The sequence below is a fragment of the Cucurbita moschata genome, unplaced genomic scaffold (genome assembly GCF_002738365.1).
Source record: "Cucurbita moschata cultivar Rifu unplaced genomic scaffold, Cmos_1.0 Cmo_Scf00025, whole genome shotgun sequence".
NCBI classification, from domain to species: Eukaryota; Viridiplantae; Streptophyta; class Magnoliopsida; order Cucurbitales; family Cucurbitaceae; genus Cucurbita; species Cucurbita moschata.
The window spans coordinates 2,504,608-2,526,550 of NW_019268541.1; the positions used below are offsets into that span (position 1 = coordinate 2,504,608).

General features: G+C 38.6%; 3 protein-coding genes across 9 annotated transcripts in view; 2 read left to right on the top strand and 1 right to left on the bottom strand.

The window, feature by feature from the left end:
• The window catches only part of LOC111461619, a 7,943-nt gene extending 2,669 nt beyond the window's left edge, over positions 1–5,274 (bottom strand). For 3 of the 4 annotated variants that reach the window (XR_002713611.1, XR_002713610.1, XR_002713609.1), the window contains exons 1-8: positions 4,814–5,274; positions 3,468–4,187; positions 2,788–2,883; positions 2,622–2,705; positions 2,233–2,467; positions 1,989–2,149; positions 542–820; positions 272–445 (exon numbers count right to left, since the gene is read on the bottom strand). Coding sequence is in view for 1 of the 4 variants with exons in the window: in XM_023105214.1 (XP_022960982.1) it covers positions 386–445; positions 542–820; positions 1,989–2,149; positions 2,233–2,467; positions 2,622–2,705; positions 2,788–2,883; positions 3,468–4,187; positions 4,814–5,146 (1,968 nt within the window). In the remaining 3 variants the exon portion in view is untranslated. Of the gene's footprint in view, positions 1–270; positions 446–541; positions 821–1,988; positions 2,150–2,232; positions 2,468–2,621; positions 2,706–2,787; positions 2,884–3,467; positions 4,188–4,813 lie in introns of those variants that run through there. The other variant, XM_023105214.1, reaches the window with a different exon arrangement.
• A 996-nt stretch (positions 5,275–6,270) lies between these two features.
• Positions 6,271–8,020, top strand: LOC111461372 (pentatricopeptide repeat-containing protein At1g08070, chloroplastic-like). 2 transcript variants are annotated; one of them, XM_023104875.1, is made up of 2 exons: positions 6,271–7,671; positions 7,756–8,020. In XM_023104875.1, the coding sequence occupies exons 1-2, from the start codon at positions 6,323–6,325 to the stop codon at positions 7,871–7,873; spliced, it is 1,467 nt and encodes a 488-aa protein (XP_022960643.1). In that variant the 5' UTR covers positions 6,271–6,322; the 3' UTR covers positions 7,874–8,020. The 2 variants fall into 2 exon arrangements, with proteins under 2 accessions (XP_022960643.1, XP_022960642.1); XM_023104874.1 differs by having other exon boundaries at positions 6,271–8,020.
• Positions 8,021–9,574: 1,554 nt separating this feature from the next.
• LOC111461442 (xanthine dehydrogenase 1-like) lies at positions 9,575–21,583 on the top strand. Of its 3 annotated transcripts, none has more exons than XM_023104958.1 (15): positions 9,575–9,713; positions 9,793–10,073; positions 11,240–11,339; positions 11,437–11,545; positions 11,841–13,346; positions 13,668–13,910; positions 14,918–15,232; positions 15,378–15,617; positions 16,895–17,179; positions 17,283–17,504; positions 17,603–17,764; positions 18,892–19,026; positions 19,133–19,369; positions 20,363–20,536; positions 21,118–21,583. In XM_023104958.1, exons 2-15 carry the CDS (start codon positions 9,938–9,940, stop codon positions 21,358–21,360), a joined length of 4,107 nt encoding a protein of 1,368 aa, XP_022960726.1. In that variant the 5' UTR covers positions 9,575–9,713; positions 9,793–9,937; the 3' UTR covers positions 21,361–21,583. The 3 variants fall into 3 exon arrangements, with proteins under 3 accessions (XP_022960726.1, XP_022960727.1, XP_022960725.1); XM_023104957.1 differs by having other exon boundaries at positions 9,598–9,792; positions 9,877–10,073; XM_023104959.1 differs by lacking the exons at positions 16,895–17,179; positions 17,283–17,504; positions 17,603–17,764 and having other exon boundaries at positions 9,594–9,792; positions 9,877–10,073.
• Positions 21,584–21,943: the final 360 nt, after the last annotated feature.

The following is a 21,943-nucleotide window of genomic DNA, read 5'->3' on the forward strand; positions in this document are numbered from 1 at the left end:
AAAAAAAAAAAAAAAAAAAAAAAAAAAAAAAAAAAAAAAAAAAAGACAAAAAGATTCACTTATAAAGTAACATACGAGCACTCAAAATTACTTTTTTTTTAAGAGAAAATTTTTCCTGCGACTTTTGAACATAAGCAAAGTGTGACATTTTGGTTATATTTCACAAGTACATTATCTGTCACAGCTGCTCAATGAAATAATAAATAACCTAAGTTCGCTTGGACATCTGGGAAGGGAAAAATAGAAATAAACTAACAAAGTTCAAACATACCAGATGGATCAAAAGCCGCCGATCAAAAACTCAACAATATACTACAGAAAAGGTGGATGAAAAACAAAGCTGCTAGCAGCGCTCTACTTCTCTTGGGTTTTGATGATGGAAATTTTATAATGTAATACCATCACCAAAAGCCATTAGTTGTCCAAGCACGGTTCTCACACGGAGCTGTAAAGGAGAAGAGACGAGGAATTAAGATAATATAGAGGTGAAAGGGGAGAAGGGGGAAGGGGGAAGTGGGACTTAAATGAGGAAATAGATGACCTTAACATCCAGGCACGGATCATTGACCATATTCTTCATTTGAGAAACAATACCAGCATTCTGTAGCTTTGTAACCCTATCTAGTGCACGTGGACTTGAAGGCAGAGAAAGATTTATTATTACCCAGACAGCAGCTATTCGAAGTTGACTGTTGTCACTCTGCAAAAACTTCACCACAAATGACTGGATCACGTCATCTCCATGTGGAAATAGTTGTTTCATTAGCCTTTCCTTATGGAACTCATTTCCACTTGCAACATTACAAAGTACATACATTCCCTGCATCAGTCATGCTTTAATAATTGCATTGTGATATGGTTTACTTAATAGTTAATTGATATACTCAATACCATAACAACAGATTTTATAGTCGTATAAAATTCCTCAAGTATCATTGAAAATGAATCTGCTGAAACTTAATTGTTTAATAGCCAGACAACATGGACATTATCCATCAGATGATCGAGAACACATGTCATTTATGAAATCATGGTTTCTTTAAAATGCACTTTAACATTTCAGTCAAATATAAGCACCTAAAGAACTTCGCTTTTTTTATTCCTATCATCCTATCAAAGAAATCCACCATCATTCTCAGTCTTCCCATCAATATTGGCTCCCTTAATAAATTTTGGATTCTTCCTTCCACATTTAATATCAGCTTTCTTGATAAGAGTCAGGTAGACATGTAAAAGATAGGTATTCTAGACAAATTCCACAAAACAAAGTGAGGAAAGGTATTGAAACTCCTACGGAAGGAGAGAGTTCATCCTTTGGCAAGTTTTCCCAAGGTCACTTGCTCAACCAATTTCCAGATATTTTAAAATTTTCGGCTTCTATCTATAGAGACAGCCAAGTAAGATATAGATCACAGGCTTAAAGCATAAGCAATCATGTCATTTTCCTTATTCTTTCTTCAGTTAACGTGAAACTTTGAATTGTAACTGACAATTTTCCATTTGTATCTTTGTTTGCTCCTTTTTAAAGAAAAAACGAAAGGAAAATAATATTATTGATGAAGGATATTATATACAAAAGAAAAAACCTCAACAGAATCATAGAGACCAGGTTAAGGGTCCTCATGACCTTAAAAATAGAAATATCTCTCTAGTTTGTTGGTATCTATGTAAAATAGTAACGCAGAGTGTCAGACCTACTTATGAGATCTTTCAGGAGGGAAAACATAAATACTTCGGCGTAGCATGTTTAATCAATTTGTGTGTATTATGCATTTACGTAACATCGTTACTGTATGGTTATTCAACATGGTTGTTGTAGGCCAATTTTAAGCTGAGCTCAGAGTTTCCTAGTAACTAACACCACTTTGTAAAATCGGCCCTTTCAATAGACTGCTTTGCAACCATTTCTTAGCTTTTTCCTCTCCAAAATAAACCTTTCCTTTTGAGCATACATCACATTCAAAAGTTGAAAACAAAACAAAACTAACCTGGACCCCAATTTCATCCCTTGAAATACTTTTCAATTGCCGGCAAATAGTATTCAATATGATACCATCTTCAGCAAACGCGTACTCAATTGAGTCCTCACATCCATTGATAAGATTGCGCACAAGGGCCATAGCATGCTCTTGTATGGAAGGCTCTGGATCTGAAACATAAACATACAAAGCAGTATTGATTAAACACAAGATGAAATCAACCATAAAGATGGACAACAGAGTTCAACAGTACCACAGACAAGGCTGGCTAACAAGGAAGCTGTTAACTCCCTGAAGATCCCTGATTTATACATGCTGTTTGCAAGGAACATTAAATTCCTTAAAGCCCACAATGCATTTAGCCTTATGTCCAAGTCCATAGACTTTGATAATCGAACCAGCTCTTTAACACCTCCACATTCTATAAATATTGATCTCTTTGTTGAAAATTCGACAACTATGTTGCTAAGAGCACCAAGTGCTGCAACCTGTTTAAATAGTATGAAATGATAATTATTGCGCAAAACCAAAAATAACTGAACAACCAAATAACCCCTCTTTCTACCTGACCATTCAATGGCTTAAAAAGTAGGAAGATTCCTACAATTTGAGAACTTGATATATCAAGATAAATAGGTTTACCTGAACAGCATTAGAAGGACTGTGTAAAAGCTGAACAACGGGAAGGACAACTGTTTCGTTCATAAAGTAACCTGCACTCAAATTCTGAGTATGATGCCATTAGAAAACAGGGGAAAGGAAAGACTATGAATATCAGAATAGCTAATAATAATATAGCATTACATACCTTGATTGATCTAGAGACACTTCTCAAGCAAGTGCAAGCTGCAATACGTATGTCACTACTTTCATGTTGTAGGGCATCAATCACTATGTTCATTACCTATGTCATGATTATAAGCAAATTAATAAAAATTCATAAACCTAAGCAAGTTAAATTCCAACAAAATTCAGATTTGTTAACCTCCATCAGTTAGTAGCTTCGTTAAATATCAAAAGGTAAAATAAAGAGAAAATTTTGAGAACCCGCCACAATAATTGTTACCACCACAAATGTGTTACTTCTTCTTCCTCCTTTTCTTTTTTTCCATTTTTTTCCTTTGATTCAATTGGAATGGACCAGCAGATATAGTTTAACCATTTTTTCCTTGGAAAGTTTTGAGGACTTAAAAACAGATGACAGACACATTTGCAAAACAGATACCTTTTTAAAAATCTTTAATAATAAAGATAACTATCAACTTAGGGCAGAAATAACCATAGACAAAAATTCAAATAGACAAACAAACGATTTTAGACATCAATTTAGGTACCTAGCCAATTTGACTTAGTGAAAAACATGACTAACCTCTGGACTAGGAAAACTGCACAAGTTAAATGCATTGTAATTGATAAATGTTACAAAGAAAAAAAAACCAATAAGTTGACTTAACAAAAAAGTTGATGCAATCAGAATAAGAAATAAACCTGCAAAGAGAGAAATCTAGACCTACAGCTCTCCAACTTTGAGCATAGATGAGAAAAGGCCAACAATATTCCTTGGAAACGTCTAGGACTCAACTGATCCTTTTGCAAGTGATTGTACAACTTATCAATTGCATTTGCCTCAAAAGCTAGTTTCTGTAGCTCCTCCTTCTCAGCAATTAAAGTCGAAAAAACGAAGGAAGCTTCATCTCCAACTTGACCTGGATTATCAAGAAGCTCAAGCAAACTATGTATCAATTTCATTTTGATTCCTATATCTTGTAGATAACAAGGTGATGAATTCCTCATAACAATCAAGCAGACGCAAGCTAGCAATCTTGTCTTGGGATTTCTATCCTTCATCAATTCAATTATATAACTCAAACAATCTTCTCTACCAGGTTGCATGAACTTTGCTATTGCTTCGACATTATTTTTAAATATTGTGGCAATAGACTCTAAACTAGCATCCCTTTGACTTAGAGAACCATCAAGAAGATCAATCAGCTTCTCTAGAACTCCACCATTACACAATGCCTTCTGCTCCGCAATTGTGTCACAGGAATGAATAATGATGCTTGCCCCAAGTCCAGTCACATTTTCATTTTGACTATTCAATAATGAAAGAAGAAATTTAGTGTTTTCCTGCTGAAGGAAATCATACTTGGGAGCCAACTTTGATTGATAAACCATCCTTAATGAACGAGCTCCTGCGTCCACAACCTTAAAAACAGAACATATATATATATACCCATCAAAGTTCACATTAGGATTGAAAAGAAAGTTGAAAAAATTGCATACCGAAAATAAAGAAGACAAAAGCAAAAGGTTGTGGACGCAGGTACATAACAAATTCTTGTAAAAACCTAAGGCGTGGTGTATAAAAAGGACGGTCAAATTGGATGTACGGGTTTTGAAAGGAAGAACTCCATTATTGCTTAAATTTGTTTTTCCTTTCAAAAGATGTAGCCATCTACTCTAGACTCTGATTGGTAGTTCAAAAAGAGTACTTAAGGAATATGCTATAACTAATCCAAAAAAGACGATTATAAGTAGAAAAAGGAGCTATTATCCAGTTCCAAGGAGACATTCTTCTTCACTTTTAACAGAGCATTTCTTGTAGTTCGAAGAGGTCATAATAGAGAAGATTAGAAGAAGGGTCGACGCCACAGAAATGCAATTTAAAATCAAACAAAGGAATTTGCATTTGTAACTTAAAATTAAGCGCATAAATGCAAATTTCAATAGAACAATACTAGATACTCTTCCTCAATTTCCCCAGAAATGCACTTCCCAAATTGGAGCAAAACGGATAGAAAGAACAAGAGACGAGAGGAGAGGAGAAGCACCTTGGGATCGGGATCAGCAAGCAATCGAAGCAGTCGAGGGAAGGCTCCGGCATCGAGAACGGCGGAGACACCGGCGTCGACGCCGCAGGCAAAGCTGCCAAGAACAGCAGCGGACTGGACGAGAATGTTGGGGTCGGAAGTGGAGGAGAGAATTGCAGCAACGTGAGGAACAACGCCGAGCTTGATGAAGGACAGCTTCTTGGTGCGGTTACCGATGATCTGGTTCTTGATGTCTCTCAATGCCTTCAGCTTCACGGCGGCGTCGGCGGCAGTCAATCGGCTGACGAGCTCGGAGGAGGGCTTCGGAATCGCAGAAGAAGCTGAGGTCGGCATCGTCCCAGTACCGAGAGAGCTACTGGGATGGGAATGGCATCGAGGCCACAGCAGAGAAAACCCCTCGGAGCTTTGAAAGCTACAAGACAGCCTCCAATGGAGTTCTGAGGAGAAAGGGATTTTCTTTTTCTTCCAATAATTAGAAATATCCCATTTTTTTCATTATAAAATTTTATATTTATTTTTCAGATTTTTTTTTTTCATCTTTTACATTTTCTAAAAAATATATATTCTTTTGAAGAAAAAAAATATATAATAATGTATAACTTATATTAAATATTATAAAATATTCTAATAAATCTAATAATATTTATAGACAAAAATATAATATGATGTTTATATATACGTATATTTATGTTTATATATACGTATATTTATGTTTATATATACGTATATTTATATTTATATATAAAAAGTGAGGTAGGGCAAGGAATAGGTAGGGGCAGTGATGCAGACGAGGAAAAATCACTCCCTACTCTCTTCTTCCTTCACTGTTTAAACGAAATTTTTTTATCTCATTCTAGGTGTGTTACTGTAGGACCCTAGTCTCGCTGATTAAATGGACATTTTCACTCCTTGTTCTCGTCCTCATTCACCGTTTGAACGAAGATTCTCTGTCTCGTTCAAGGTGGGTTACGGTAGGATCCTAGTCTCGTTGGTTAATGGACATTTCATTCCTTGCCCTCGTCCTCATTCATTGTTTAAACGAAAACTCTCTATCTCGTTCAAGGTGTGTTACTGTAGGATCCTGGTCTCGTTGATTAAATGGATATTTCACTCCTTGCCCTCGTCCTCATTCACTGTTTAAATGAAAATTCTCTGCCTCGTTCAAGGTGGGTTACGGTAGGATGTCTCACTGGTTAAATGGACATTTCACTCTCTACTCTCTTCCCCATTTACTGTTTAAATGAAAATTCCCTGCCCCGTTCAAGGTGGGTTATGATAGGACCATGGACATTTCAGTTCAAAACGAAAATCGACAACAATCCATTGGTGGTTAATACCATTTTTTTTTATTAGTACGAGCATTGAGTACGAGCGAATCACCGGTTGAGCTATACTCAATTTGTGGAATATAAATACCCAAACAGACTTGAGTAGATGTAGTTTTGTGAGATTAAAAGACAAGTCCACCGGTTTTGTGAAGGATGAATGGGCGAATGGTAGAGCGATAGCATGCCATTTAGACCTCCAAAACTCTGGATTTCAAGCGCTCAACTATCCCAAATCCACGCCCAACTCCTCACGAATCCAAAGCCCCGCGTTTTCAACCCTTTGCTCGGTGCTTTGGTGGACTCCGTCGCCCCTGAAAATGGCCTCTTCCTCTACAACCAAATGCTTCGACACCCATCTTCCCACAACCACTATACCTTCACTTACGCCCTCAAAGCCTGTTTTCTTCTCCATGAAACCCACAAGGGCCTCGAAATCCATGCCCGTCTCATCAAATCAGGTCACCTTTCTGACATCTTCATCCAAAATTCTTTGCTCCATTTCTACATTGTCGATGGCGATGTTCCTTCTGCTTCTCGAGTCTTTGATTCCATCCCTGACCCAGATGTGGTTTCGTGGACTTCGATCATTTCGGGGCTTTCCAAGCTGGGTTTTAAAGAGGAAGCTCTGGGTAAGTTCTTGTCCATGAATGTGAGCCCTAATTCTGCTACTCTTGTTAGTGCTTTATCTGCTTGTTCTAGTCTAAGGTGTGTTAAGATTGGAAAAGCCATACATGGGCTAAAATTGCGGAGTTTGAATGAGGAAAGTGTTAATTTGGACAATGCCCTTCTGGATTTTTACGTTAGATGTGGGTCTTTGAGGGGTGCGCAGAACCTGTTCGACGAAATGCCTCAAAGAGATGTAGTGTCTTGGACTACGTTAATCGGAGGTTATGCACTGACAGGATTATGTGAAGAGGCTGTGAGGGTATTCCAAAACATGGTTCATGCGAGAGAGGCCATACCCAATGAGGCCACTCTAATCAATGTACTATCTGCATGTTCTTCCATGTCTGCTCTGCATTTGGGTCAATGGGTACATTCATATATCAACTCTAGGCACGACGTGATAATTGATGGAAACATTGGAAATGCTTTGATTAACATGTATGTAAAATGTGGCAGCATGGATAAGGCAATTTCAATCTTCAAAACTGTTGAACACAAGGATATCATATCATGGAGCACAATCATAAGTGGGTTAGCCATGAATGGCCAAGGCAAGCAAGCTTTTGGTCTCTTTTCACTCATGCTAGTTCATGGCATTACTCCAGATGCCATAACATTTCTCAGCTTGTTATCTGCATGCAGCCATGGTGGGTTGATCAATCAAGGCTTGATGGTGTTTGAAGCCATGAAAGACGTTTACAATGTTGCACCTGAGATGAGGCATTATGCTTGCATGGTGGACATGTATGGGAAGGCTGGGCTTTTAGATGAAGCAGAGGCGTTCATAAAGGAGATGCCTGTGGAAGCAGAAGGGCCAGTATGGGGAGCGCTGCTTCATGCTTGTCAACTCCATGGGAATGAGAGGTATGAGAAAGTTAGGCAATGGCTGCTTAGCAGCAAGAGCATTACAGTGGGAACTTATGCTTTGTTATCGAATACTTATGCTAGTTGTGATAGATGGAATGATGCTAATGAAGTTCGAGACGCCATGAGAAGTAGAGGACTGAAGAAAATGGCTGGTTGTAGCTGGATTGAATTGGCTGATCCCTTGAATCCATTGGGTTGAATGTGGGAGAGTCAAGAAAAATGGGGTAAGATGTTTGGAAAGTTCATGCTTTTTGGTTAAGTGTTGCATATTTCATCGTGCATAGAGTTTGTTGGATGATGAAAGTCCCACATCGGCTAATTTAGGGAATGATCGTGAGTTTATAATCAAGGAATACTCCCTCCATTGGCATGAGGCCTTTTGGGGAAGCTCAAAACAAAGTCACGAGAGCTTATACTCAAAGTGGACAATATCATACCATCGTGGAGAGTCGTGTTCGTCTAACATGGTATCAGAGCCATGCCCTAAACTTAGTCATGCCAATAGATTGGTAAATCTTCAAATATCGAACAAAAGACTCCAAAAGAAAAGGAGTCAAGCCTCCTCAAAGGCAGTAAAAAATGACTAAGACTCCACGAAGCACACTTTGTTCGTGTTGGATGATGAAAGTCCCACATCAGCTAATTTAGGGAATGATCGTGGATTTATAATCAATGAATACTCTCTCCGTTGACATGAGGCCTTTTGGGGAAGTCCAAAATAAAGCCATGAGAACTTATGCTCAAAGTGGACAATATCATACCATTATGGAGAGTCGTGTTCGTCTAATAGAGTTGATATCATATTTATACGTTCGTGTATACCATTTATATTTACAATTTTTTGTTATTTCATATTTTTATCTTTATTTTACTAAAAATGACGATGATAGGATTGCTTTGAAATAATGTTAATGTTTAAGAGTAGAAATGAAGATTTTGAAAATTAGGTATCATTAAAACTTACACTAAAGTTTACCTATATATATATATATATATATATATATATATATGTTATATTATATAGTTTGAATAAAGTAACATGATTTCACAATTGTATGTATAGAAAACATTAATGAATGGCTGGATATTTAGATGGAAAATTACATATATTTTTTACATGATTTTATATAAATATTTCAAAAGAATGTGTGATAATGAATGACTGGTATTTTTGTAATACAAAAGTCCTAAGAGTATTTTTAAAATAAAGTATTCAATATTTTCATTTAAAATTAATGATGAACGGAATATTTAAACTGATTCAAAAGTTTAAGAATCCAAGTTTTCTAAGAAGATCTTGCAGGGACCATTCACTCAAACGTGGCATCATCTACTCTTGTGAATAACACCTTTTGAATCCTTTCACCATTGTATCTTATGCTCCCCTTTTTCGAGTCCAAAGCCATTTGAATTTGAAAGCAATCAAAACAAAAAGTAAATTTTTGGATACATCTTAAATTATTTGATTAAGATCTTTTTTTTCTTCCAAATAAATGGTTGAATTTATGTTGTATTTAAAAAGAATTTTAAAAGTTTAAACCTTTTCTTAATCTATAAACTAACTTTCTTATCATTCATATTAAAATCTCACTCCCAAGCAAGTTTCATTACTAAGGAAAAAAAAAGTTAGCAAAGTACAATTTTAGGTGAATTATCAATTTCATTAAGTAGAATTGGTACATTAATAACTCATTTATGACCCTTTTCTCGAGTAAAATATTAAAAATTTGTACTTAAAAAAGAGGATCTTAGAAATGTTTTTCATTTGTAAATTGCGTTTTCACAAAGAAATTAAGTTAGTAATGATTATTGGTGCAAGAAAATCACTAAACCACAATAAGGAAGTCATCCATAACATGACATGGGATTTTTCTAGTAAAATTTCCCTTTTTTTTGATCTAATTTAATAATTTTTTAGTGGGAAAGGTCGAATTTCAGTGTCAGCATTGAAGAGGCCGAGTTTATCCTTTTCGTCGATTGCTCTGGCGTGAATGTTTCCACTGCATCCACCTCGTTTTATTCGTTGTTAATGATTACTGGTAAGAGTTTTATGGACAGCTGAACGTTCCATGTGAGCAAACGCGAACAGACGGATATGTTCTTAGTGTTTCATTTCAGGTTTGATTCTTATCGATTTTGGGCTCGTGGGTATTGGGGTGTTCTTCTTGTTGTTTCATTTTGATCATTGATTTGCTTTCTCAGCTGCTCTTGGGTCTGAGAATTTGATCGTGTTCTGAGCTCCGGCGAGTTTTTAGCGACCCAGATGGGATCTTTGAAGAGTGAAAAGGATATTGAACAGGTTGGGGAGGATTCGAAGGAGGCTATCGTTTATGTTAATGGGGTCCGGAGAGTTCTTCCGAATGGATTAGCCCATTTAACTGTTCTTGAATATCTTAGAGGTAAAGGGATTTCTGGGTTTGTTCTGTTTTGGTTCTTCTTATGCTTGGTTAGAGTAATTTGCTTCATCAATGGCTTTTTGTGTATCATTTATGAGTAATCCTGTACTATGAACCCACCAAGTTTGTCGATCAGCTTGCTCTCTGTTTTGAATTTTATGGATCGTGGAATTTAGTTTAAGATCAAGTAGGCTGTAAAGTTCAATTACAAACACTTTTTGTTGATTCGTAAGCGTTTATGTAATAGTCTAAGCCCACCGCTAGCCGATATTGTCTTCTTTGGGCTTTTCTTGATTGGTTGCCTCTCAAGGTTTTAAACGCATTTGATAGGGAGAGGTTTCCACATCCTTATAAGGAATGCTTCATTCTCCTCTCCGACCGATGTGAGATCTCACAATTCACTCCCCTTGGGGGCTAGCGTCCTCGCTAGCACTCCGCTCGGTGCCTTGCTCTGATACCATTTGTAATAGCTTAAGCCCACCACTAGTAGATATTGTCCTCTTTGGGCTTTCCCTTCTAGGCTTCCCCTCAAGGTTTTAAACACGTCTGCTAGGGAGAGGTTTTCACACCCTTATAAGAAATACTTCGTTCTTCTCTCCAATCGATGTGAATCTCACAATCCACTCCCCTTGGGGGCCAGCGTCCTCGTTGGCACTCCGCCCGGTGCCTGACTCTGATATCATTTATAATAGCTTAAGTCCACCACTAGCAGATATTGTCCTCTTTGGGCTTTCCCTTCTAGGCTTCCCTTCAAGGTTTTAAACACGTTTGCTAGGGAGAGGTTTCCCCACCCTAATAAGGAATGCTTCATTATCCTCTCCAACCGATGTGGGATCTCACAATCCACGCCTTTGGGAGCCAGCGTCCTCGCTGGCACACCATCCGATGCCTGCCTCTGATACTATTTGTAATAGCTCAAGCCCACCCTTAGTAGATATTGTCCTCTTCGGGCTTTTCCTCAAGGTTTTAAAACACGTCTGCTAGGGAGAGGTTTCCACACCCTTATAAGAAATGCTCTGTTCTCCTCTCCAACCGACGTGGGATCTCACAGTTTAAGAAAAACTTTTTCCTCCCCTATCAAGAATTGTTCTTCAAAAGATTTATTAAATTTGATAAGATAATGAAAGATGATGTTGAAATTGCACTCTTTTTTGTTTCTGCTGATATAGATACTGGTTTAACTGGGACCAAGCTTGGCTGTGGGGAAGGTGGCTGTGGAGCATGCACTGTTATGGTCTCCAGTTATGATTCAAGTTTAAACAAATGCATGTGAGTATCTACTTGGGTTCTTACCTGCACGCTTTCCAAAATCGACTGTAATCGAATTATCAAGCTAAACTTTGCATAAACACTTATCTTTTTTCAGGCATTATGCTGTTAATGCTTGCTTGGCTCCTCTATATTCTGTAGAAGGGATGCATATAATAACAGTGGAGGGTTTGGGTAGCCATAAGCGTGGATTGCATCCTATCCAAGTAAGTTATGTCACTTTCAGGCTCTTTCAAGTACTTTGAATATCTATGTTGTTTTGAGTATTCCATAAGACTGGTTCTGATGATTAAAAGCTCAGCTCAGTCCTGAAAATTCTGATCCTTTTATTAAATCTTGATCTTATTGGCTTTAGAACTGTTCATCAAAGTTGACTAGGACCCTAAACAGTATATCGTACTTGTTGAGGATAACAAATAAGACTTCGAGCTAGCTATGGTCAACGATAATCGAAGTTTTATAAACTATATTGTCAACTTTCTCTAAATTAGTTCATTACAGGAGTCATTGGCAAGCTCTCATGGTTCACAATGTGGATTTTGTACTCCTGGTTTTATCATGTCCGTGTATGCGTTATTAAGGTCGAGTAAAAGTCCACCTAGTGAAGAGCAAATTGAAGAATGTCTTGCAGGAAATTTGTGTCGATGCACAGGTTACAGACCGATCATTGATGCATTCCGGGTTTTTGCAAAAGCTGATGACTCAATATACACGAATTCTTTGAATACTGGTGAAACAGCTGAATTTATTTGCCCTTCAACTGGGAAGCCATGTTCTTGCAAATCTAAAACCTTAAGTGAGAGGGTCGACCGCTCGGAAAGTATAGCTCGTGGCAATAGGTGTGAGCCAGTTTCTTATAATGAGATTGATGGCAGCTCATACTCAGATAAAGAGCTTATTTTCCCTCCTGAGCTGTTTCGAAAGAAACTAAGTTATTTGAATTTGAGCGGGTCTGGTGGGCTTAAATGGTTTAGACCCACAACGCTTCAAGAAGTGTTAGACTTGAAGGCGAGATACCCCGAAGCCAAGTTCTTGGTCGGTAATACCGAGGTTGGAATTGAAATGAGGTTAAAGAAAATGCAGTATAAGGTTCTGGTCCATGTTATGCATGTGCCTGAGTTAAATATGATTAATGTGAAAGACGATGGCATTGAGATAGGAGCTGCAGTACGATTATCGGACCTGCTGAGCGTTCTAAGAAAGGTTACAGCTGAGCGTGCGACACATGAAACTTCATTTTGTAAAGCGTTTATCGAACAGTTAAAATGGTTTGCTGGGACACAAATAAGAAATGTTGCATCTGTAGGTGGGAACATATGTACAGCAAGTCCTATATCAGATTTGAACCCTCTCTGGATGGCTACAAGAGCGAAGTTCGTAATTATTAACTGCAAGGGAAAGATTAGAACAACATTGGCCGAAATTTTTTTCCTTGGTTATCGTAAAGTGGATTTGGCGAACGATGAACTCTTACTCTCTGTATTCTTACCATGGAGCAGGCGTTTCGAGTATGTCAAAGAGTTTAAGCAGGCTCATAGGCGAGATGATGACATTGCCATTGTAAATGCTGGTATACGTGTCTTTCTCGAGGAAGAAGGTAAAAATTGGGTCGTTTCGGATGCATCGATCGTTTATGGTGGGGTTGCTCCATTATCACTTTCAGCAGTAAAGACTAAAAAGTATATAATTGGCAAAATTTGGGATCAAGTGCTACTCAAGGATGCATTGAAAGTCTTAGAAGAAGATATTTTGCTGCACGAAAACGCTCCCGGAGGTATGGTCGAGTTCCGAAAATCTTTAACTCTAAGCTTCTTCTTTAAATTTCATCTTTGGGTATCTCATGAGATGGGGAGGCGTAATCTTATTGAGGAGAACGTTCCGTTGTCGCATCTCTCTGCTGTGAAATCGTTTCATCGGCCACATGTTATCGGAAGTCAGGACTACGAGATCAAAAGTCATGGGACCGCTGTTGGCTTACCCGAGGTTCATCTTTCTGCAAGACTTCAGGCAAGTAAAATCGTATCATTTTATATATTGAAATGTTCCAACTGCATCTATAACACACTAAGATCGGATACATGTCCATTATCACTCTTAGCTTTAACGGTAATCGACATAAAAGTTGTTTTAGCTTTAATTCTCGAAGCATTTAAATGGATTTAAACTCGTTTCCGTGCGCGTTTGTATTATGCTTTTTTGTAATTATTAGCTGAGTATGATTCTTTTGGTTGGGAGCTCCATTGGATCGAAATTGTTTAATAAAAAACTTGGTTCGTTTCGTAGAATATATCACGGAGAATAACGTCGATACAGTACTTTTAATTTTAGGTCACAGGAGAGGCAGAATATACAGATGACGTACCGTTACCTCCTCACGGTTTGCATGCTGCTTTGATTCTGAGCACGAAGCCTCATGCTCGCATGCGTCGCATAGATGACTCGGAAGCCAGAAAATCTGCTGGTTTCGCCGGTATCTTCCTGGCCAAAGACATTCCAGCTGATAATAAGATTGGGCCAGCTATTCCTGATGAGGAGCTTTTTGCTTCAGAGTTTGTCACTTGTGTGGGACAGGTAATGAAACCTTATACTACATTGCCATTTCCCAACTTTACCTTGATTTTTGATTCCATATGATATCTATTATAAAGAGTTGGGATTATAATATGTGTATGGTAACTTAATGTGCTATGCATGTAGCAACCAATAATTGGGCTCGTGTTTTGACCTCTTGCGTAAACGCTTGGAAAATGACCGTTTTTTTAAGCTCGAGGTGCACTAAGGTGCAATAGTCCTCTCAGACTTGAAGCCTCAACTTTTTATGTATGAAAAAAATAATAGCCAAAGTCCACCGCTAGCGGATATTGTCCTCTTTGGGCTTTCCCATTCGAGCTTCCCCTCAAGGTTTTTAAAACGCGTCTATTAGGGAGAGGTTTCCACACCCTTATAAAGAATGTTTCGTTCTCCTCCCCAACCGATGTGAGATCTCACAGTCCACCCTCCTGCGGGGCCCAGCGTCCTCGCTGACACTCGTTCCTTTCTCCAATCGATGTGAGACCCCCACCAAATCCACCCCCTTTGGGGCCCAGTGTCCTTGCTGGCACATCGAATCATGTCCACCTCCCTTTGGGGCTCAGTCTCCTCGTTGGCACGTCGTCCGGTGTTTAGCTTTGATACCATATGTAATGGCCCAAGCCCACCTCTAGCAGATATTGTCCTCTTTGGGCTCTCCCTTTCGGACTTCCTCTCAAGGTTTTTAAAACGCATCTGCTAGAGAGAGGTTTCCACACCTTTATAAAGAATATTTCGTTCTCCTCACCAATCGACGTGGGATCTCACACTTCTTTTACTATAGTTATAATGAAAAGGGCAAACTACTTGAGTCACTTTAAAGAGGCACCAAAGGTTGAATTCCCGAAACACGTCCATCAGAGAAAATGAGCAATGAATATACAATCACTCTCAACAAGAATCTAACTCTCTGACCTGCTACCATCTCTAAAAGTTACGAATAACTTGTTTTTAAAATTTAATTTCATTATCTATTCTAACCTTTTGAATTAAATGCAACTGTCTTGCAGATCATAGGAGTGGTAGTTGCTGATACTCATGAAAACGCGAAACTTGCAGCAAGAAAGGTTCATGTAGAATACGAGGAGCTCCCGGCTATACTATCAATTGAGGATGCTATCCTTGCTAATAGTTTCCACCCCAACACTTCAAAGTGTTTGAAGAAAGGGGATGTGGAATTATGTTTCCAATCAGGTCAGTGTGATAAGATCATTGAAGGTGAAGTTCAAGTGGGAGGTCAGGAACACTTTTACTTGGAGCCAAATAGTAGTGTGATATGGACATTGGATTCTGGTAATGAAGTTCATCTGGTTTCATCAACACAAGTATGGTCGACCTCTTTTTCGTTAGTTTCTTGCACGTTTTCTCCTGTTTTTGTGATGTTATACCCCTCTTTAAAAATGATAAGTTCTGACGGCCTCTTTGAAATAGGAAAATATAATGAATAGTTCATCATTTTTCTTTGTGCAGACTCCACAAAAGCACCAGAAGTATGTTTCTAGTGTTCTTGGGCTTCCAATGTCCAAAGTAGTTTGCAAAACGAAGCGGATTGGTGGCGGATTCGGGGGGAAGGAAACAAGGTCAGCTGTGTTTGCTGCGGCAGCATCAGTCCCCTCGTTTTTATTGAATCGACCAGTGAAGATCACGTTAGACAGGGACACAGACATGATGATTACAGGGCAGCGGCATAGCTTTCTTGGAAAGTATAAGGTGCTCTTTTATACTATGTTTGCCTTTACTGTTGGGTTTTGATTTCATTTTGATCTTTACAAACTTGGGAAATAAACACTTGAATGCGTTCGATGTTGCTCGTAGCACATAATTCGAAGAAAAATTCCCCCTTTCCTGGATAAGTAAAACAGCTAGCGAGTATGAAAAGGGAAGAGACGTCCTCAATAACGGTGTTACTATATATAAATGAACCGAAATAATCGGCGATGTCATTCTTTTTTTCTCTGATTTTTATAGATATGAAAAATACTGTTGGAATCATAGAGGGAGAAGACACGGCCTTCTTTTTTATCCTTATTGTGTGCTATGCTAGATCATGTTTGTAACGGCCCAAGCCCACTGCTAGTCGATACTATCATTTTTTAGCTTTCCTTTTCGAGATTCCTCTCAAGGTTTTTAAAACCCGCTGCTAGGGAGAGGTTTCCACACCCTTATAAGTAATGATTCGTTTCCATCTCCAACCGATGTTGGATCTCACAATCCACCCTCCTTGGGGGCCCAATGTCCTTGCTGGTACACTTCCCAGTGTCTTGACTCTGATACCATTTGTATCAGCCCATGCTCACCGCTAGTAGATATTGTCCTCTTTGGGCTTTTTCTTTAAGGGCTTCCCCTCAAAGTTTTTAAAACGCATATGTTAGGGAGAGGTTTCCACATCCTTATAAGCAATGTTTTGCTCCCCTCTCCAAACGATGTGGGATCTCACAATCCACCCTCCTTGGGGGCCCAATGTCCTCGCTGGCACACTGCCCGGTGTCTGGCTCTGATACCATTTGTATCAGTCCTTGCTCACCGCTAGTAGATATTGTCCTCTTTGGGCTTTTTCTTCAAGGGCTTCCCCTCAAGGTTTTTAAAACGCATCTGTTAGGGAGAGGTTTCCACACCCTTATAAGTAATGTTTCGTTCTCCACTCCAACCGACATGGGATCTCACAGTGTCAAATAACCGCTAAACAATATACTCAAAAGCTTAAGCTAATGCTATAGCAAATTTAATTTCTTTACACTCCTCTCATTTGGGGGGTTCAAAAATGATCATGAAGCTAGATGGATGATCATCACCATTAATTGAGGAGGCAATAAAATAATAGAAGTTCGAGTACACGACCTCCTACTTTGGAACCATATTATATCGCCATTGATTGAAATATTATGAAACTTCGTGATTGACCAACTTATTGCTTCTGTTTTTGCATTCGTTGATTGAAACATTATGAAACTTCGTGACGTCGATTAGATTCTTAATAACTGATCCAGGTTGGGTTCACAAATGAGGGGAAAGTGCTGGCTCTTGACTTGGAAATCTACAACAATGGTGGAAATTCATTAGATCTATCTCTTGCTATACTCGAACGTGCCATGTTTCACTCGGATAACGTTTACGAGATTCCGAATATGAGAATTCAGGGAAAGGTTTGCTTCACGAATTTTCCTAGTAATACTGCTTTCCGTGGATTCGGAGGTCCTCAAGGGATGCTTATTGCTGAAAATTGGATCCAAAGAATTGCTGTTGAAGTTAAGAAAAGCCCAGAAGAGATAAGGGTAAGCTTCATAATGTTGATACTTATTACTAATATCGATAACTGTTCTCATTGTCGTTCTCTCGACGCTGTGACCGTTACTTTAGCATTCTATATTTCTATAGGAAATCAATTTCCAAGGTGAAGGGTATATACTGCACTATGGTCAACAAGTTCAACACTCTACCCTGGGTCCGCTATGGAATCAACTTAAGACATCTTGTGACTTTGATAATGCTCGTAATGAAGTTGAACGGTTTAACAGTCAAAACCGATGGAAGAAGCGTGGTGTTGCTATGGTTCCTACAAAGTTTGGCATATCATTTACATTAAAGCATATGAATCAGGTAGGAAAAGACTTCGCTTAAAATAATCGTGCTATTATTTGAGCAATATTTCATATGTACGTTAAAAAGTCTGAGCTCGTTCGTTTTGATGACCATAGGCAGGTGCTCTGGTTCATGTCTATACCGATGGGACCGTTTTAGTTACTCATGGAGGTGTTGAAATGGGGCAAGGGTTACATACAAAAGTTGCACAGGTTGCTGCTTCTGCGTTTAATATTCCTCTTAGTTCCGTCTTCATATCGGAGACGAGTACGGACAAGGTAATATGAGATTTGTTTGAAATACTTATACCTATTGATACTAACGCATCATTTCACTCGACTATAAATGAATAATATTTTCCATAAGTTCACAAAAGTTATATTTGTAGAGATATTATTTTTTCTAACGACCTAAGCCCACCGTTAGCAAATATTGTCCATTTTGACTCGTTACGTATCGTCGACAGCCTGACAATTTTAAAACGCGTCTGATTGGCAGAGGTTTCCACACTCTTATAAGTAGTGCTTTGTTCACCTCTCCGAGATCTCACAATCCAACCTCCTTGGGGCTAGCGTCCTCGTTGGCACACTCTCAGTGTTTGGCTCTGATATTAGTTGTAACAGCCTAAGCCCACCGCTAGTAGATATTGTTCATTTTGACCCGTTACGTATCGTTGTCAGCCTCGCGGTTTTAAAATGTGTCTGATAGGGAGAGGTTTCCACACCCTTATAAAGAGTGCTTCGTTTACCTCTCTAATCGATGTGCGATCTCACAATTGGAGAACCAAGTAGATCTTTGGAGAGCCATTAGAGGATGAACGCAAGAAGGAAATAGTGGCTGGAAATGGGGTGGACCATAGAAATCTTTTTTGGATAAGAGGGCTGGCTTGTTCGCTGGGTTAGAACAAGTGCCGCATATCCCGTTGCCGCAAGAGTGCGATTGTGACACAGAACTCTCTTCGTAAGAGATTTTGTCTTCGCCTCGATCATCATTTACTTGTACACTTAATCTTCCACGTTTGAGCACTATTCAACCGTTGTTATCGAGTTTTAGGAACTTTTCTTTATAAGTCTCCTAAGTACCACAATGGTGCACGTTATAATTTTACTCGAGACACATCGCCACTTTTGTGATTATCTAGATTTCAGCTTGCTCAATGTAGGTATGTAGGTTCCTTGAATTACCTCGAACTCTATCTACCTTCTTGTGTCGTCTCCTCTTCTAAACAATACGAATTCTTTGATGCTTGTTCCAATCATGCAAGTTCGTACTTTATGATATATCAAATCGCTAATATATTCCGACTAGTCGAACCTTGTCTCCATTCTATTTTGAGATTGTTAACAAGACCGGTATGTTTCGACTGATGGTTTGTTTTACGCCCCCCTTTCTTTTGTGAAAACAGGTTCCTAATGCATCTCCTACTGCAGCTTCTGCAAGCTCTGATATGTATGGAGCTGCAGTTTTGGATGCATGTGAGCAAATCAAGGCAAGAATGGAGCCTATTGCTGCCCAACATAATTTCAGCTCTTTCACAGAGGTATTGTGTACATTAAGGGTTTGATGAAAAACGAAAAGAAGACATGTTTCGCGATACTGTTTCCAATTTAGATATCGTATCATGTGTCGTCGTTCATTGTTTTCAGCTGGCATGTGCGTGCTACGTGCAAAGGATCGATCTCTCTGCTCATGGTTTTTTCATCACACCTGAAATTGGGTATGATTGGACAACTGGAAAAGGCATTCCCTTCAGATATTTCACCTATGGTGCTGCATTTTCAGAAGTAGAAATTGACACGTTAACCGGAGACTTCCACACTCGGTCCGCTAATATCTTCCTAGATCTTGGACATTCTCTCAATCCAGCCATTGACGTTGGGCAGGTACGCCTCATTTCCTATTCTCCATTCCGGTGAAAGTTATTGGGAGGTGGCTGTTAGATTATGGAGCCGATTGCTTATGCTTATTTATAGCTTAGTCTACATAAGTCTACGTAGTAAAGCTATGGTAAATGACATATAAAGTAAATGATCATAAATAGTAAATAACTATGTACAGTAAAAAATTATACCTCGTAAACCTATATATGGTAGATAGTTACTATATCTGGTAGAGGTGTATATAGTAAACTGAACCATATATATATCCATCAATATAACGAATATTCCTCCTTGTATTTCTCTCTCTCTTGTTCTTTGTGTTCATCTAGATTGAGTGTGTGCGTTGTTGTGCGATCCTAATAGTGGCTAGGTTTAGCCATATTCCTCCTCGTATTTTCTCTCTCCTGTTCTTTGTGTTCATCTAGATTGAGTGTGTGCATTGTTGTACGATCCTAACAGTGGCTAGGTCTAGCGAATATTCCTCGTATTGTCTCTCTCCTGTTCTTTGTGTTCATCTAGATCGAGTGTGTGCGTTGTTGTGTGTTCCTAACGGTGGCTAGGTTTGACCTCAACCATTTGCTATGGGGTCAAGCTACCTTCTTTGCTGCTTTGTGGGGTTGTGGTCAGAAAGGATCTATAGAACTTTTAGAGAGGTTAAGAGGACGAGTAAGGTCTGAGAGGTGGCTCGATTTAACGCCTCCTTTTGGAACTCGGTCACTAGGCCGTTTCGTAATTATGATCTTAGTTTAGAGTCTATATTCGAGTATCAATTTTTGTAGTTCTTGTTTGATTCCTTTGGACTGAAACCTCTGGATTTCTTTTCATTGTTCGGATTGAGAATTCTTTTCGTCGATATGGATTAAACGTATCATATAGCAGCGTTGTTACCTTCTCTTAGTGCCTCGAGATTTCACTATTTAGTTTACGTTCTCAAAAACCAGTATATCGTCGTAATCACATATAAACGCTTTTTTCTTCGGTTCGTTTATACAACAGATTGAAGGAGCATTTGTGCAAGGATTGGGTTGGGCAGCTCTAGAGGAGTTGAAATGGGGAGATCCAGCTCATAGGTGGATTGCTCCTGGTGCTCTCTACACGGCTGGACCTGGAAGCTACAAAATTCCATCTATGAATGATGTTCCTTTCAAATTTAATGTCTCTCTCTTGAAGGTATGTTCTCACATTTTCTTTTTGTTCATTTTAACTAAATGCAAAAAATGTATGCTCGAAAAACGTGAAAACGAGTGAAATAACTGTTCTATCGTAGAAACACGCCATAGCTCGGGGTATTCCTGAAAGAACGTAATCCACCCGCTTAAGCTTTTAGATTAAAGGATTGTAAGAGCTGAGCCTACTGCTAACAAATATTGTCTGCTTTGGTCCGTTACGTATCGTTGTCAGTTTCACGGTTTTAAAACGCGTTTAGCGGTGAGCTTGAGCTGTTACAAATGGTATCAGAGCCAGATACCGGGAGGTGTGTAGTGAGGACGCTGGGCCCCGTGGATTGTGAGATCCCACATTAGTAGGGGAACGAAGCATTCCTTATAAGGGTAGTAGACGCATTTTAAAACTGTGAGGCTGACGGTGATACGTAACGGGCCAAAATGGATAATATCTTCTAGTGGTGGGCTTGAGCTGTTACCGGGATAATTTAATATTATTTCTTCTGGTTGGGTCGGTTTTATCTTTCGTCTAATGTTCGTTTCATCGATGCGTTTATATGCATACTGGTTTCTTTGATTACTCGACAGGGTCACCCGAACGTGAAGGCTCTCCATTCATCAAAAGCAGTGGGAGAACCTCCATTCTTTTTGGCTTCAGCAGTCTTGTTCGCAATCAAGGATGCCATAACCGCTGCAAGGAACGAGGCGGGGCACGACGACTGGTTTCCTCTCGATAATCCTGCTACACCGGAGCGAATCCGAATGGCTTGTTTGGACGAATTCACTACTCGATTTGCTGGTTCAAATTTTCGTCCCAAGCTTAGCATATGAAGCAGTTGGATGCTAAGTTCTTTTGCTCATAGTTTAGGAAACACTGCAAAATAATCATTGTCATGCTGTCTTCTACACCCTTGTATGTGTATCTTGCAACAAAACTGGGTCATAACCCTTTTTTTTTCGAGGAACTTTGAACGTTCGTGGAATTCCGTGACAGTGTAAGTATAGTTCAACAGGTTGAGACATACACCATCGACCAAAATTTTAAAGGTTCGAATTCCCGCGATTTACTCATTATCTCTCGTATTTAATTCATATTTTTTATATTTAATTATTAAAAACTTTTTTTCTTACTTAATTATATATTTTTAAATTTTTTTTTTACGAACATAAATTTTTTTCAAATAAAAATTATTTTGTATATCGTTTTAGTCCACGTGATATTTTATAAACATACGAATTTCTATAATATAAATATAATAAATTATAATTCAACTCGTTATTAAATAATATAATTGAGCTATATTTTAAATTAATAATTTTTCTTAGAATTAAAAATTATAATTGAAAAATCTTTTCTATATTTTTCCTTATTTAATTATTATTGATTAATATAAATTAAATGGTTAGAATATAA